General features: G+C 34.8%; 1 protein-coding gene across 2 annotated transcripts in view; it reads right to left on the bottom strand.

Annotated features, from left to right (window-relative positions):
- GLRA3 (glycine receptor alpha 3) overlaps positions 1–18387 on the bottom strand; it is a 169551-nt gene that overhangs the window by 65489 nt on the left and 85675 nt on the right. For both annotated transcript variants that reach the window (XM_023226760.2, XM_023226766.2), the window contains exon 4: positions 10706–10929. In XM_023226760.2, the coding sequence (XP_023082528.1) occupies positions 10706–10929 (224 nt within the window). The remainder of the gene's footprint in view (positions 1–10705; positions 10930–18387) is intronic.

The raw sequence follows: 18387 nt of genomic DNA, 5'->3' as shown, positions 1-18387 counted from the left end.
GAAAGAAAGAAAGAAAGAAAGGAGGGAGGAAAGAAAGAAGAAGGAGGAAGGAAGGAAAAAGAAAGAAGAAAGGAAGAAAAAAGAACTGTTTAAGCTTTAACAAAAAATAGCCTGCAGCTCTACTAAATACAACCACATTCTTCAAGCTGACACTTTTATGTAGACCATAGACATAAAGTTAGAATGATGTATATTCTACAGAGATTATGCTTGGTGAGCTAGTTCCAATTAACATAATTTGGGACACATAAATGGACAGACAGTGAAGCTGCTGAATTTTTAAGAGTCTTAGGAGGATAATCTGCTAATTCATTTGAGTCAGAGTCCATAACACACTAGAATAATTCATAGAGTTCAATATTCAAAAGGGATTTTTCTCCTGGCTCAGCTAGGTTAAGTATGATTGTGTAAATTTACAAAGTTCTCTCTTAAAAAGGCAATTGTAAAATTAGGTAGACACAGTGTTCTTTGCCTTGTGAAAGGGCTTATTAGAAGTGCATGCACACATAAATTTTGAAGGTACACACATTAATTTTCCATATATCCAAGGCTCTCAGACAGCCAGTTTCAAACGCTGACTTGCAAAATTAATTCTGTGACCTTTTGTTTGGAAGTAAATAGCATTCTCAGAATCTTTTCCACCCTCTCACCATGCATGCGATGTCAAATTCATATCCTGGCTATTCTTCTGGCATAAAAAAAGAGACATTACATAATTCTAAAAAAATAGCACTTGAAAGGAATTATTTGGCAAAGAAAAACACAGCTTGTAGGACTTCTGTCATAAATCATATCCTGAAAAAAATCTATTCATCGACTTTTCTTTCTTTTTGTTTAAGGTACAACACAATTGCTCCTTTCACAGCATATTGAAAAACATGTGTCAACTTGGTGGGCATGATACTGAATTTCTTTATCAAAACACTATGTATAAAGATATGTCTTGACCACATCAAAGGAAAACTAAATCAAGAGGCAATTAATCACATTCTACTGTTTTGGCAATGAATGTTTACTTGTGTAAGAGGGACACTAAGTTCTCTTTCTGAGACAAGATACATAACAGGATATGGCGTTTCTTCTTTTCCTTTAAGAAGTCTTGGGAAAGACTTTTAACATTAGTACTTTGTGAAACAGTAATGTTTAAAAAGCTGATAATAATCTGTGACAAACAATTGACCTCATTAAAATTCAATTATTGCACATTTTTGAACAAGCATTGTTTAATGTGTCTATCTCAACCACTAGTTGAATTAAAAAATGTTTGCTGACTCTATTATAGACTTTGTATATAAATGAGTATTTTTATTAGATCCTAATATTTCTGTTTAGTGTCATAAAAACAATGAACTCAATTAGCAATTTAATCAGTTTTAATCTATATTATCTGTAATATCATATTAGATAACACATCTATTAGACAATGTTTACTTTGCAGTAGACAGTATTTTAAGCACTTTATGTATGTTAACTCATTTACTCCGCACTACAAATTTCCAAGAATAGGTAAATGATATTACCCTGTTTTAAAGATGAGGAAACTTAGAGGTTAAGTAGCTCACCTGACATTTACACAGCAAAAATTGTTACAGCTGAATTTGCAGCCCTGGGGTTCTAGTTCTAGATTTTGTGCTTTTAACCTTTAAGTATACTGCCTCTCAAAAGCACTGTAGCATTTTCATTAAAATGAGTTCTGTAATTAATATGACATCTTAAATTTTGTATTTCTTATAATACAAGAAATTATGCATTGCATGCACATATCAGTTATTAAATTTAAAGTAAAACATGTATAAATAATTTTTATAAAAACCTGCATAAATAGTTCTTCCAAAAGAAATCAGAGAAATGTAGTTAAACTATAGAAAATATAAGGGTATCCCCAGCAATTTGATATATTTGAATGATTTGGTATATCATTATGAATGATTTTGTAAGGAGTAAATCACTCTTAGGAGAGATTAGATTGCTGGAGCGCTAGAAGGGAGATTAGAATCAGCTTCTGTAACCTACTTCTGGAGTTTAATTGTCATCGGATCGTAGAGACCATCATTAACTCAACAACCCATCACCAAAGCAATCACAGTATTGTTGATGGTTTCTTTATGAAGCTATGGACCACTTCAGAAAAACATACATAATTACACGTATGCCAAATTCTTCTAATGACATGTATTTTATAGCATTGTAAATTGATTTCCCTTGAATAAATAGCACTTAAAAAAGCAACTGTCAAAAAAAGTTTGCTTTCTTATCTAAAAATTAATGGCTGTCAATGTCAAAAAATACCTATTATCATACAAGTAAACTTTAGTTATTTTCACAAATTTCACAGTTACTCTATTTAGCTTAAATAAAAATTAAAATTATATCATGATCTTTGTCAAGTTGCCGTGCATAGCATCTTTAACATAAATTTTCTTCCCATGATTTGATTTTTAATGCAAGAATGCTTCTGTACTATGAGTAGAAAATTTGGGTTTGTTAGTAATATTAGTAAAGTAAGAAAGTATATCATATTTAACTGCCTATGATGTGATTCCATTTTTCTGTGGTAAAGATATTACCATCTTCAATTTACAAGTGAAAAAATTGAGACTGAGACATGTTAACTTAAGAGTCCATACGGTATTGGTTTATGGATTCTGGAAAAAAACAGAATGTATACTTTTCTTAAAAGGTAAAAATAATAACTTTAGTGCCTATTGTATATCTGGCACTATGCTAGGTGCTTTATTTAATGTATTTTAATACATTATTTCAGGCTCAAGGTAATTAGTATTGCCACTGCCATGTATCTAAGAAGAAATGAGCCTTTTAGAAGTAAAGAGACTTAACCCAAATCACAGCTAGTCAATAGCAGACCCTTGATCTGGGCTGGGAGATATATTTCTCCTTGATCCTCTTGTGCTCCTATAACTCCTCTAGCTTGTATACCAAGACTACAAAGCTCTGATCGTTCTTTTATCTGGGCCATTTTCCAGGGTTGTTTATGCAGCTGATAATTTTGAGAGATGAGAATATCTTTCACTTGGACAAAGAGAAGGCTTGCTTACAGCTTGCTATAAAAGTAGTGGATTCCCAAAGTCAGTGGTAGAAAGTTAAATGTACATGGAGTATCATATCAGGGAAATCAACTCTTGTTTTTCCTTTATGAGAATTAATAGACAATTTCAAATATTTCAAAATTCAAGCATGATATTACAGCAACTTAAGTATGTGAATGTGAGTGGTAGACAAATAGCTAAACAAAGGTTACTCCTCTGACAAGCCAGAACTGGGGGTAAGGATGGGCAGGGCAAAAGTACAACTGTTTTTCATGTGTTTTATAGAACTGTGTGAACTTTTTTTTTTTTTTTTTGAGATGGAGTCTTGCTCTGTCATCAGGCTGGAGTGCAGTGGTGTGATCTTGGTTCACTGCACCCTCTGCCTCCCTTGTTCAAGCGATTCTCCTGCCTCAGTCTCCCGAGTAGCTGGGATTACAGGCATGTGCCAACATGTCCAGTTAATTTTTGTATTTTTAGTAGAGATGGGGTTTCACCGTGTTGGCCAGGAAGGTCTCCATCTCCTGACCTCGTGATCTTCCCGCCTCAGCCTCCCAAAGTGAGAACTGTGTGAACTTTTGACATTCATGAATTATATAAACATTTGTGGTTAAATTAATATTCAGTGTTTACATGTTATAAATGTATAATTCTTGTTCATAATTAAGCTTGCTTCTTTTATAACTTTTTGTTATATATAACATATATATACACACATATATAAACACACAAATATAGGTAATAATTATGTTATATATTTCATAAAATTTTAAATATATTTAAGAATGAGGCACTAAAAACTACCTGGAGCTCAGTTAGTAGCAGATGGCTCATTGAGTAATGGTCTTAACTGTAGGATAGTAATGTGGCTGCTCAGAGGTTCTCCAAATGCCAGAATATAGATCTTTTCTCTTAGGCAAGTTAGTTTTCCAGATACATATATATCTATATATCTAAGACAGATATAAATGTCATACAACAGGAAAAAACAATGTGTGTATATATATGTGTGTGTGTGTATATATACATATATGTATATGAAAAATATATGTGAGTGTATATATGTACATATGTGTATATATAAAATATATGTATTATACATATTATATATTAATATTGTATTTATGTATGTATTATATATTATATATATATATGGAAACTAACTTGCCTAAGAGAAAAGATCTATAGATTCTAGCATTTGGAGAACCTCTGGACAGCCATATTATCTATACCTGTATCTACATGTATAATCTATCTCTATATCTATCTATATCTATCATCTGTATTCTTGTCTACTGCTCAGTGGAAAAAGTTTAAGTCTGCCTTTCAGCATTTTAGGGCCAGCAAGGGGTCCTGTCATTCTTATTTTCTTGGTATGATGCCTCATGACAGGTATCAGTTGTGCCTGGAACCCCTAGGCCTAAAGCTCTTGAAAGAGCCTCTCCAGCATCTTCTGACCTCTTGCTTCCTTCTGAGTTCAAAATGTAAAAAGGGCAGTCTCTAACCTGAGTGCATGGGAAGGAAATCAGGAGAGGGTCCACTTTTCCTACAAAGCTTAAATAAATTATACTCCTTTTAGATCTCTTCTGGCCTCTACTTTCTGAAGTCCCAGGTGCCTTACATTCCTAAAAATTTGAAAAGATTAATTATTCTCTCCCTTTTGAATTCCCCAACATTGACTTAGGTTTCCACTATCTCTGTCTAAGTCAGTTTTCACAACTGCATTCATTTTAAGTTTCCTAAATATGTTATCACTCATCTGTTGCTGTTTCTTCCCCAATACTTTCATCTTCCTGTGTGTTAATGACATTTTTATTCTTTATTCCGTTTATTTCCTTGTTGTAATGGGGTTTCAGAGGAAATACAGATACATGTGGAAATTCAATTAGTCGTCTTTGCAAGAACCTGCTGCTTCTTTCTTTAAAAAAAGCAGGAAAGCCAGATCTCTCATGAAACATCACAGATGCTCCATTTGTAAATTCAACAAGATTTTTTCTTTTTCTAGCACAATTTTTGTTAACAAAGAAACTGAAGATTTGAAGCATTTGAAGATTTCAAAGTCCTGTGAGATTTCCAAAAACAACTCAGAAAAAAAGAATTTTTTCTTTGATTGTGCGAGCCAGGATATAGCAAACAAAAACTAGGAGCTGAGAAACCATCTGTTTCATTTGAATTCATACTGAAAGACAAAAGATGCATTTCTAAATTATTTCATACCTTTCTGCAAAATATTAGAAGAAATGTGAGCAATTCATAATGGATGATGTCATTTATAAGAGACATAATTCCAGTTATATTCCAATACTTTAAGACAGAAAATACTTGAACATTTCCAAGGGACATAGTAGCAAGTTCTCATTAATTGTATTTAAATTATTTAACTTAACTTTTCAATACAATAAATTTAGTATTTTTTAATATAATTCATTTGAATTGGCACAGTTAAGGGTTTTAGTACAACTATCATCTTGAAATCTTCTTAATAACAAGATCTATCCTATTTGACAAATTTTTAGGATGGACAGAGTTAAGCACTTTCGGCTTTGATGACATATTGTTAGCAAGAAGACCCTCACACAAAAAGTAGTCTAGCTTTTATATTGTATTTTGCTCAATGATCAGGGAAATACTAAAAGCTCAGTAGTATGTTCTTTATGTTGACATTGTCCAGCTCCAATAAGACTCAAAATAAACAAATAAATATTGATAATCTTGTAAGATACGTTACATACAAACACACACAACTTCAATAAATAATCTAGACATTCTATCTTTGCAAAGTGACTATTCCATGTTACCTGGTGATGTATTTTTGCAACCTATGCAACCCCAAATCTGTCTGAAGTGAAACAGTACTTCAAAATATAATTAAAAATAAAATGACACCTTTTACAAAAATAGTTTTTAACTTAGCAGGAAGGAATGAAACTTATTTTACTTATACCCTGTCATGGGTCCCCTGATAACATTCATGAACCCACAGCACAGAAGAGTGAAGAATCAGGACCTCATGTTAAGAGACTTTATAATTTAAAATATATGTATTTAATTCATAAGTAATACATAACTTTTTATGAAAAATTCAAACAATATAAAATTACACATAGCAAAATGTACAGTTCCCCTTTATTCCTGCCCAAATTCCACTATTCCTATTCATTCCCAAATTGTTTGGGGTTCTTGTAAACTTCTTGTATAGATTTATATGTATGTATAATTTTACATACATAGTTATGTATATATGTATTTGTGTGTGTGTGTGTGTGTGTATGCCTTAAATAAAAATATACAAAACGTTTTTCTTGAACTGAAATATATCATGTAGGCTTACATTCAAGTCTATCTCATGAAAGTTATTTCATAATATGGGATTATCACTGTGTTCAGTCATGTTCTTATTAGTGAACATAGAAAGGCCATTTTTGTTGCTATTTCAGTGTTTCAGTGGGTATCTTTGTAAAGGTATCTTATCTACACATACGTATGTAATTTAGATTCCTAGAAACAGAAATGCTGAATTGAAGGATAAATGAGTTTCATGTTTTTACGTATCTTGACAAATCATCTTCCCAGTTAACGTCAAGTCATGTGACCACAGAAAGGATATTAGACAACTTGAGATCTGCCTGGTCTGTTAACTTCTATCAATGCATTTATAAAAAATGTTTTCTCATTTGTTTCTTTCATTTTCCTCTTACATCTGTCATATAATTTTTGCTAGAACTGTCAAATATAATTTAGGAAACTCAAAATGAGTAGGAAAGTCTATTGTATTCACTCATATTTTTGCTTCCTGTGTCCTTTTTTCCTTCTTGATATTCGTATGCTCCTTCTTTTATCATTTTCTTTTTTTCAGAAAGCTTCTTTGGCCATAATTTCCAGGGAGATTCACTTGTGATTAATTCTCTGTTTTCCTTTATCCAATAATGTTTTGATTTCCCCTTTATTCCCAAAGGATATCTTCCCGGGTACAAGATTCTCAGATGAGAGTTCCTTCCTTTCAGCACCTAAACAAATATTTGTAGCTTCTTTCGGGCTTCAGTGACATCTAAAAAAATCTACTCTCATTCTAATTGTTTTGCCTTCATAAGACATCATTAATTTCTGGATGCTTTCAGGATTTGTATTTAGTTTTCAGAAGTTTATGGATTATGTGTCTTCATATGGACATCTTTGGATTTATCATGTTTGGGAATTCAACTTCTTGAATCTGTAGTCTCATGCCATTTGCAAAATGTATTAACATTTCAGCCATTATTTTCTCTAGATTTTTTAGCTTCATACCCCTTACCCCCTCTATCTGACACTCTGATGACATGAATGTTAGATCATTTGTTGTAATCTCACAGATCCTTGAGGCTATTTCCCAGGCCCCACCACCAATCTATTCATCCTCTGTTGCTCACATTGAGTAAATTTTGTTGTTCTGTTTTATGGTTCACTGATTCTCTTTTCTATCTTCTCCATTTTTTTGTTGTTCCACCCATACACTGAGTTTTCATTTCAATTACTGTATTTTTAGGTCTAAAATTTTGATTTGGTTTCACTTTATAGTTCTATTTCTTTGCTGAGGCTAATTTCTCATTTGTTTCAAGCATATGTGTAATTGCTCACTGAAGCAAATTTATCATGGCTACTTTAAAGTCTTTGCCAGATACCTAACATTTTTGTCTTTTCCTTTGAGACAGAGACTTGCTCTGTTACCCAGGCTGGAGTGCAGTGGCGCGATCTGGACTCACTGCAACCTCTGCCTCTTAGGCTCAAGAGATCCTCCCACGTTAGTTTTTCTAGTCGCTTGGAACACAGGTGGATGCCACCTTGCCCAGCTAATTTTGTATTTTTTTTTTTGTAGAGACAGGGTTTTATCATGTTGCCTGGGCTGGTCTCAAACTCTTGGGCTCAAGCGATCTGCCTGCCTCAGCCTCCCAAAGTGCTGGTATTACAGGGTGTGAGCCAACACTCCTGGCCTCATCTTTGCCATTTTGATGTTGCCATCAGTTGATTGTCTTTTTCCATAATTATTGAACATTTATGGTTCTTTGTCTGATTTCTGGTTCTTTGTATGATGAATGTTTCTTGGTTGAAGCCTAGACATATAAATATTATTATATTAGAGTCTGGCTCTTATTTAAACTTCTTTGATTTTTCTCTGACAGTTCTCTGCTTTGTCAAGGGAAGGTGCTATCTTGTGTCTGTTTCCTAATCACTCTCTATACAGGCCTGTGAGGGGACAGGCTTCTCCTTATTGCTGGATGTCCCACCTGTAAGCATGATGTCCACTGATACTATGGTAGGAGTGGCCTCATAACTGCTAGGTGATGTTGAAAATATTGACCGTCCTCTAAGTCTTCTCTAAAACCACCCCAGCAGGGAGGGAGGATATGCCTTTTTTCTGCAGGGAAAGGGTAGAATTCCTGGCTCTCTATGTGGTCTTCCTGGCACTGTGAGGTATGAGGCTCACTATAGGATGGTGGGGCATGAAAATCCAGTTCATTGTTTGTGCTTTCCTGACATCATCTTGAGTTAGGTGTGATGGTACCTCAATACCACCTCGTAAGACTGGAAGTCTGGGCTCTCCATCTGGGCTTGGCTGTCTTAAGTGGGGTTGCATTTCTTCCTGCCGTGTTGGGCTGGAGTAGAGCAGTTGTCTAAAGCTTTTCTGTCTTGCTAGGCTTCCCCTTTCCTAACCTCTAGAGAATGTTAGATTTGCTAGAGAAATTTGGTTTTTGTTGGGACTTTGCTTTTTGTCTGTACCCGCTGATGTTTCCATGTTGCCAGTTTCTTCATCTTCAAGTCTAGGGTATATGAAGCAAAAGGAAAATCTTGGAAATTCACCTCCACATTGTTTCTCAGGTTCCAAGGTCCTTACTCAGCCTGTGCTTATGTCCAGCACTGGGCATCTCCTTAAGTTTGTTAAACATACTGTGTCCAGGGTTTTTAGTTGTACTTAGCAAGTACAATAGAAAAAAGTATGTCTGTTTCATCTTCCTAGAAGTGAGATTCTTACTATCTTTTGATATCTAGTGGTGGGGTGAGGGAGGGGGGAGATTTTTGGTAATTTTTTTAAAAGGTGCAAAATTTTCTTGCATAGACCTGGAATTCACCATTAATTTATTCATTCATATGAAAATTTAGGGCTTATTAGTGGTGGAACCTGAAATCTTCCCTTGTGTCATATGTAGCAGTTAATCACTCAAGATTATATTACTACATATTAGTTGTTTTTCAGAATTCTGATGAAAGGATCTATTCACAATAGAGTGATGTCACCCTGTCACTTTTAGAAATCAAATCAATAAATGTATGGAAAAGAAATCTGTTCACATGAAATAGGTAAATGTGGAAAGCAGACATAGTACATTGGGATGCAGAGATGAAGAGTAGACATGGAGTAAAGCATTATTTATAAAACCACTTTGCAGAAAAAAAATTTCAAAATCAGTAAGCTGTTAAGATTACATTTTAGAATCCTACTATTTTATCCCTGATATTGGGTATATGAACTCCAAATCAAATGCCCCCGTTCCTGATGAGATGAAAAGTTTACAAAAGAGAAGATAAGAGAGAGATAAAATAGAATGAATTAAATTTTAAGCCTAAGACCTCAATATTAAGCCTACCTTGATGCCTTTTAAAACATGTTACTGGAGATAAAAGTATTTAAATATTTGGCTCTTGCTAGAAGTATAACATATTCTCCCTCTCCTAAGAAACATAACATGAATTCTGTTCTTAAGTTCTATCCTTCACAATTGAACAAAATTAGAAAAACAATTATGGAAATTTTTAAAATAATCACTTCATTTTAGAAGATTTTTTTCAGATGTGACAAAAATCAAGTATATCCTGTAAGTAGCTATTTACTGACTCTAAATTTCTTTCATATTTAATGAACTGCTGAAGTTAGATGTATCCTAGAGTTCAACTGTCAAATTTTTTTATTAGTGTTTATGGTTTGGTATTAATTATTATTCAATATTGGTATTATTTTTTAAATGCTATATGCTCTCTTGATAAGTCAATAATGAGGAACGTAAATGTAAATAAGATCTTTTCTAGGGATCATGATAAAGGTTTTGTCATCCACCTTCACATAATGTAGTGATTTTTTTCTTTCCTGCCTTGTTCAAAGTTTATCAACAAATCACCACTTTGCAGCATGTTAGAAAGGAGAAAATTGAACCGCTAAGGCAAAAACGCAAAAGAATGACGAGAGAAGCTCAAGGATATTTTAACAAAACATGTACCAGAAAAATAATCTATGTAAAATGGATCTCAGATGAGCAAACCTAAACATTTCTTAACGTATACATATTTGCAGAAGACACATATACATAAAAATATTATCACAATGTATGATTCTGATGCCTTTCACTTTGCCTTTAAGATTCCTGACAACCTGGCTGATACTAAGAATCACCAGGACCATTTGTTTAAAAAGTGGATTTCCAAGAATTATTTATTTAGTTCCTGAATCTGGGACTTGGGTCTGTTACTGTTGATCAGACATATTTGGGAAAGGGTATATTAGAGGAACTGAAGTGCAACAATGATAGCACTTGCTCAAAAATTTCAAAACTGTCACCAAACCAACCAACCAACCAACAAAACACCATGATATTCTATTTCACTGAAATTGGCAATTTAAGTCCACGACTCACCTTATTGAATAAAGAACATTTCCATTTTTGAAAATTCTTAGCAATTTGTTGTCTGTAGTGACTTCATGAAAGTTGGCACCCTTTTCATTGGCAAAGAACAAATCAGGTTTCCAAATGGAGTCCAACATGGAGGGGTCGAGGTCTAAAGAGTCGTCAGGATACTCACTGTACGCGAGGCGGGGATCATTCCATTTCTGACGAAGAAAGATATTCACTCTGTAATCCTATGATAAAAGAACAAAAGAAAGAAAGAAAAAAAAACCCTGCTTTAAAAATTTTAGAACCCATAGTGTCAATGTGGTGCCAGTGCAGGCCCATCAACCGTAGAAAATGTATCCTTCTTGGCAATGGGTTGCATAGTTAATTGAGGAGGCTATACAAGTGTTGGGACAGAGGGAGGATGGAAATCTCTGTACCTTCTTCTTAATTTTGCTGTCAACCTAAAACTCCTCTAAATAATAAAGTCTTATAAAAAAGAGTTTTGGATCTTATGTACTGTTCTTTGGGCTTTTCTGAATTATAACAGGAATCAATGACATTCTTGGGTACTTCCATCCCTCAGGATCCTCACTGATTACCACCTAGAAGAGTCATCCTAGTTCTGAGGTTTTGGTCATATGCCTTCAGTGACCTATATGCCTCCAAAGAAAAGACCACAATTTATCATGTTTAAAACTTGTTGTTCCATTCAAATTTTACTTTCCTGCTTTGTCAGAATAAAATGCTGGAATGCTATTAGACACTTAGAGAAAGATATTTTCATCTTTGCATTTATTTTTAGAATAATTTCTTTCAGTAGATATCCAATAACATCCAGAATATGTTTAGCGAACTTGTCTTAAAAGCTCTCTGTGTTACAAAAATGACCATATACACTTCTTCACAATGAAAGCACATTTTCTCATGCTTAACGTAGCATGTAAGTTCTATGAAATAAGTAATTCAAGAAGAATAAAGCTGATTTTAGAATAATGAAAGAATAATAAAGGACAATTATTGTCAATAATACCTCAAGAAAATTTGGCTAATGAGATTTCCCAATTAGATCTTTCATAGTTAATTTTAAAAGGAGTCAATGATTTCAACAAAATTCTTGCTCACAATTTTGGAGCAATGTGTAGAATGACAAATGTTGACAGCCGAGTATATGTGTAGTGTTTGTATATACACAGTATATGAAAATAAGTACCACATATGTCTTTATAGTACTTTTTTCTAGATTTTTGAAATGAGCCAATAAAATAAATATAGATCTCATTGTAAGGATGATCAAAGCAAACATTTGAAGACCACTGCATTTGCATGCAAAATAGCCAAGGCTGAAGATACTCATAAGAACTGAAAGTCAGTTTTCATCTATTTTTCTATTTCTTGAATACCAAATTATGAGACATCAGAATGTAGTAACCAGGCAATCACAATGAATGCTTTAATGATATCAGAGCAGGTAGATTGCTTATGTTATCGGTAGGTCGAAGTCAGAGTTTGTACTGAATGTTACACATCTGTACATCACCTTGATCAATATTTGTGCCCTGAGACTATCTTCTAACTTCAACTAAGGTTACATACCAGAAAATATTTTTTCTGCTTGCTAGCTGCCCCAGGTATCTTCCAAAGTGACAATGGAGCAGAGTTCACTTCAACTTTTTACCAGAAAGCTAATGATATTGTGGAAATCTCACCCACCACAAGGATCTACAGAACCTCTAAATGGGGATATGTGAACAAGCGTCTACCAGCCTAGAACAGGTCATCTTCTCTTAGCCTGTAGTCCAGTGCACCAGGAAGCACAGCTCCATGGTTGGTGGCTAGTTCTTGTTTCCTTCACCATTCTCCAGTGTGTGCCCTTAATACCACTAAAGGAATCAGTGATTGACCAAATCAGTCTCTCTCTGCTTTATAGGCAGGAGAAGACTGAACAAGGTGAAGTTATAATCATACCTGCCAGGAAAGATAACTGACTAGTAAAGAATTTACATTTGTACTGATTTATAAGACACATAATCAAGTTGTTTGAAGTATTTTTTGCTGTCACATTTCTTGATTTAGAACTCTCTGCAGCTGTTCACCACACTCAGGCTAAAATAAAAGTACTCTTTAAGTTGCAGTATATGTAATAAAATTGGGTAGAATCTCTTTATCCTTATGTTATTAGTACTAGTGATAAACTTTACAGATACATTTTCAGTTCTTCCTGGAACACTTTTTGCTCCAAATGTGAACTAGAAAAGATGCTAAGTATCTTTCAGTTTCTGTTTCTAAGTAATACAAGGAAAAAGCAACAGTCACCTGTCACCAAGGCCAAATGTTGTGATACCCACTGTGATGCTCTTTCTGAAATATCTCTGTCTCTTAATACATTTAGGTTAGGAAAGTAAGAAGCATATGAGGCCACTGGATGCCATTGTGAAAATGTGTAAAGAAAGGGGTAAGTAACTTGACCGTCAAAATAGTACCACCCTAAGAGAATTCGTGACAGCATGGAAAATATGATTTTCTGATCTATTGTACTGCATGGTGAGTACAGTTAATAATAATGTATTGTATATTTCAAAATAGCTAAAAGAATAAATTTTTGACATTCTCACTCCTAAATTATATTAAGAGGTGAGATGATGAATATGTTAATTAGCTTGATTAAATCTTTCTATACTTTGGTTCAGGGCCAGGGTTCAAAGCAACACAAAAATAATGATGTCCTGAAAACCTTAGAAACTAAGATTTTACTACTCCTTACAGTTTTGGTTTTGCTTTGCCTGCAGATTAGCATTGAGATGTACAGTTATTAAATAACCACATTCAGCATTTCAAAAATGGTTTTTTAAGGCTGATTCTTCATAGCCACAGTATCCCATTATACCCAGCAACCAACTATGTTAATGATTTTTGAATTTTGGCCATTTGTGAAAATGTGTAAAGAAAGGGATAAGTAAACTGACAGTCAAAATAGTACCTCCCTAAGAGAAGTCCTAGTAACTAGACTTGAAATAACTTGCCTGTAATAAAATTCCCTGGAGTGAAGAAGAAAAGGGTCTTGTACAACACGTTTTGTATATGGCAAAAGGTTAAATTACATCTCAACATGACGCTCCTCAAGGTGACTTGGAGTGAATTAAAAGTTCAAATATGATGGGTAAAAATTTTTTTTAAAAGAAAATTTAGCAGAGTATTTATGTGGCCTTGAGGTAGGGTAAATTATTTAAAAAGCATAATAATATTGATCATAAAATAAAGGTTAATAAATTCTGCGATGTCAGAATTAAGAAATTCTGTTCATCCAAAGGTCACTTAAGGATAATGAAAACATAAATTATACTGCAAGAAGGTATTTGCCACATACACAACTGACAGTTGATTATTAACATGCTTTAAAAGATTTCATAGCGATAATTGAGAAAAAGAGAAAAAAAATGAGTAGAAAAAATGGCCAAAACAATCACAACATTTTACTAGGCAGGCATTGCAAATATCCAATAAGTATCTGAGAACATGTTCAACCACATTAGTAAACAAAGAAACGAAAATTAAGATATTAATGAGGTACCATTTTATATTTACTGGGCTGTTAAAAATAAGACTTTTGATGATATCAGAATTTGTCAAATTACAGGGCAAAATAATGCTTTATACATTGCTGCGAAAAGCATAAAAAGATGGGAAAAAATGGCCAGGTACAGTGGCTCATGCCTTTAATCCCAGCACTTTGGGAGGCCAAGGTGTGTGAATCACGATGTCAAAAGATCGAGACCATCCTGGCCAACATGGTGAAACCCCATCTCTACTAAAAACACAAAAATTAGCTGGGCATGGTGGCATGCGCCTGTAGTCCCAGCTACTTGGGAGGCTGAAGAAGGAGAGTCAGTTGAACCCAGAAGGCAGAGGTTGCAGTGAGTTGAGATCATGCCACTGCACTCCAGCCTGGTGACAGAGCGAGACTCCGTCTCAAAAATTTAAAAAAAAAAAAAAAAAAATGGAAGCATTAACATTGTAACATAAATTTGATGTGTGCATACTCAGGATACAAACATTTTGGTTCAAAATACAAAACTTAAAGAAACCTTTGTGTTTGTGCGACAGAAGACATATACAAAAGTATTTATAGCAACACTGCTAGCTCTAATGAAAAACCAAGCCAAACCAAACCAAAACCTGGAACCAACAAATATCCATTGGCAGAAAAATGCGTAATCAACTGTGCGATGTCAATAAAATCAAATATCTGTAATGAAAATAAATTACCACTATTTCCAATGATGAGGATGAATCTTATAAATGTAAAACAGTATAAAGAAAAAAGCAAATGCTGAGGATATAACGTATGGCACCATTTTTGTAAAATTCAAAACCAAGCAATTTCTCTCTTTCTCTCTCTCTTTATATATATCTTTATGTGTGTGTATGTATGTGTGTGTATGTGTATGTGTGTATATATGTATACATATCCATCTATATAGAATTATAACCACCAACTTTATGATAGTGATTACCTAGGGAAATCCTGGCGAATGAGACAGTGGATTATCCAGGTATTTTTAATATTGGTAATGTTTTAGCTCTAAGTCTAGGTAAAGGATTCAGTAATGTTCATGTTATTAAATTATACTTAATCACATATATATTATGTATGTAATTATATACCAAAAGAAATCTTGTTATCATAAGAATCCTTATAGCTGAAAGAGGAGAAAGAGAGTCAGTGCCAAAAACCCAGTGTGATGTGAAACTGACTGGGTATCTACTGGAGGAAAAGGGTCAAGAAAGAACCAAAGAATGTGGGCAGCCTCTAGAAACTGTAAAAGCAAAAGAATGGGTTTTCTCCTAGAGCCCCCAGAAGGAACACAGCCCTGTAGACACCTTGAATTTAGTCTGGCAAGACACACTTGCCTCTGACCTCAAGAAGTGTAAGGTAATACATTAGTGTTGTTTAAGCCACTTGCAGTATAAATATTTTTAAAGTTTTCTGTATGTTGTGTTTTTTTGACATCTTAAAAAACCCTTCTGGCTGAGAAGAGACTACCTCTCCCAGTGCCAGTCAAATTTCAGAGATAGCAGAGGGCCCAGCCTGGAGCACTTCTCGAGTAAGCAAACTAGTAAGCTCAGAATCTTCCCTCCTCTATCAGCCAGTGCACCTGGAAGACAGTGTTCCTGTGCCTTAGTCATCTCTGGGCTAGGAACCAGGCAACTAGAAGCCATCTCTATAGCCCAAATCCTGGCAAAATTATTCAAGCTAGGCAACCTTAAATAAACTGTCCACCTTTGCCTTGCCTGCCTTTTCAGAGGAAACCCCAATAAAGGCTGTGGCTTAAACTTTCATGTGCCTACCTTCTGCCTCCTGACCACCATGATGTCTTTCTCACATGGTCCTGCATGGGATGCTGTGCCTCTTGTTTCTAGCATCTGTGAGTATAATAAGCTGTGTTTTTTCCTGAGTCTCCCTGTTTCTTCTGTGGCCACGCCTGACTGACCATCTCATAAAAGAACAGAAACACCACTAAATTTGTGGCAATGTGTTACAGTAGCAGTAGGAAACTATTATATCTTTTTGAACTGATTTGGATACAATATTATTACCAGTTTTTGAAGACATCTCTAAAACAATAGATTTTTTTGGCCAGTCATTGGAGAGGGTAGAACGCTTAAGGCAAATACCACTGGATTCACAGCCAGATGGAAAAAATAATCCAGAATTCTTTTTGTTTTAAAAAAAAATCCTAATCAGAGATCTTGGCAAGTTTCAAAATGTTCAGAAAATAACTCACCTTTGTCAAATAAACAAAAATTAAGTTCAAACTCCCCACCAATGTTTCACTGGTTTAGCTGTAGAAGCTGTTACATTTCTGAAGCACTGTACAACATAGGTTCCCATGCGTCAGGAAACACAGAATACTGACACCCAATGGTGCGATAATTGCTTCTAACATCCTCTCTATAATATGTCCCATGCTGCCTATACCATCTGCTCTAACAACCCCGCCACAGGGAGGGTGGTCGTCTGGGGCCACTGATTCTGCAGTAATGGCCCACTGGGAAAATGTCTTTCAATTCTCTAAAGCAACAGGGAAGAAAGTCATTTTATAAGAACTATTTAGAGGCTTAAAAAAGTTATCTTTAATCTCCCTCTGATTTCTCCATTATCCATATGTACAATTATTCTCTTAGAAAAAAGAAGATTTTAAAATTCCAAAATTTTTTTCAAAAGCAATCTAATTGTGTACCAGTTCTGGAAACATACAATTAAGAGGGATTGATTAGAACATAAAATGTGCTGGATCAATTAAATAACACTCTTCATATCTCATTTAGTAACCTCTGCGTAAATATAAGATTGAAAATTAAAATACTAGCAAAAACAACACAAAGTTATATTCCATTAAGAATACTACCCATTCCGTACACTCGAATGCAATAGTTTCTGGAGAGGTAAACTAAGTTCATGGAAACACTCTTCCAGAAGTCGAAAGAAATTGATTTCAATTAATATAGTTCATTCAGTTTGTGGGTGCCTCGATTTAGGTGTAAACACCTACAAAGGGCCAGTACTCCCAGTAGCTGCTTGCTGTCAATGAAAAGTAATAATTTTTGTTGCTCTTGAGTCACACGGTAGCAAGTTATTTTCCCCCTAAGGTGCTGCACAGCCGTGCTCCACAAGCCCCCATTCATCCACCAGCCACTTCTGTGTTTGATGCTCACTTACTACTTCTCCTCAATTCTCCTTTGTCTGCTAATTGTATGACTAATTTCCAGCCTTAAAAAAAAAACGGTCTAGATAATCAGGTGGACTGCACTCTGTCCTTCACAGCAAGTTTCTACATCATTTTTCTGCCCACTTCTCAGCTCCTAAGTTCCAATTCACTCCATTTTGCGTTATACCCACTAGGAAGAGGGAGCTTATCTCCTGGTTTAGACAACATGGACATGGAAGTCCATTAATACTTTTGTTCATGACCTGAAATTTGCATCACAAATTCACTCATTCCAACAGAATATTTTCTGTGGATTGATTTTATTGCTGCTTGATGTTAATTACACAATTTGCATGTTAAAATAAACATAATCATTTACACGTAAGACATTATTTTGCATTTTGTTTGTTTGTTTGTTTATTTATTTATTTATTTATTTATTTATTTATTTATTTATTTATTGAGACGGAGCCTCGCTCTGTCTCCCAGGCTGGAATGCAGTGGTGCCAACTCTGCTCACGGCAACCTCCACCTCCCTGGTTCAAGCGATTCTCCTGCCTCAGCCTCCCGAGTAGCTGGGATTACAGGCACCTGCCACTGTGCCCAGCTAATTTTTGAATTTTTTAGTAGAGATGGAGTTCTGCCATGTTGGCCAGGCTGGTCTGGAACTCCTGACCTCAGGTGATCTGCCCACCTTAGCCTCCCAAAGTGTTGGAATTACAGGCGTGAGCCACTGCACCTGGCCTCATTTTGTATATTTAATATGTGGGCATCTGCTTACTATTATTTTTGGACCTTCACTAAACAATTGTTCTACTACTGGAACATATGACTTGGCTCCTGAAACAGTGAAAGTCTCTGGGGAAATGACGTATCATTTGGTCTTTGGAACATTCTGTTATCAATCAACACTACAAATGCTCTTCAAATCAGAATTCTAAGAATTTTTTCTCAGTAATGGGAAGAAAATATTTTGAGAAAAGTTGAGAGATACTT

The sequence above is a fragment of the Piliocolobus tephrosceles genome, chromosome 3, assembly GCF_002776525.5.
Source record: "Piliocolobus tephrosceles isolate RC106 chromosome 3, ASM277652v3, whole genome shotgun sequence".
NCBI classification, from domain to species: Eukaryota; Metazoa; Chordata; class Mammalia; order Primates; family Cercopithecidae; genus Piliocolobus; species Piliocolobus tephrosceles.
The sequence above is the reverse complement of the archived record's forward strand: the minus strand, read 5'-3'. Positions and strand labels throughout refer to the sequence as shown.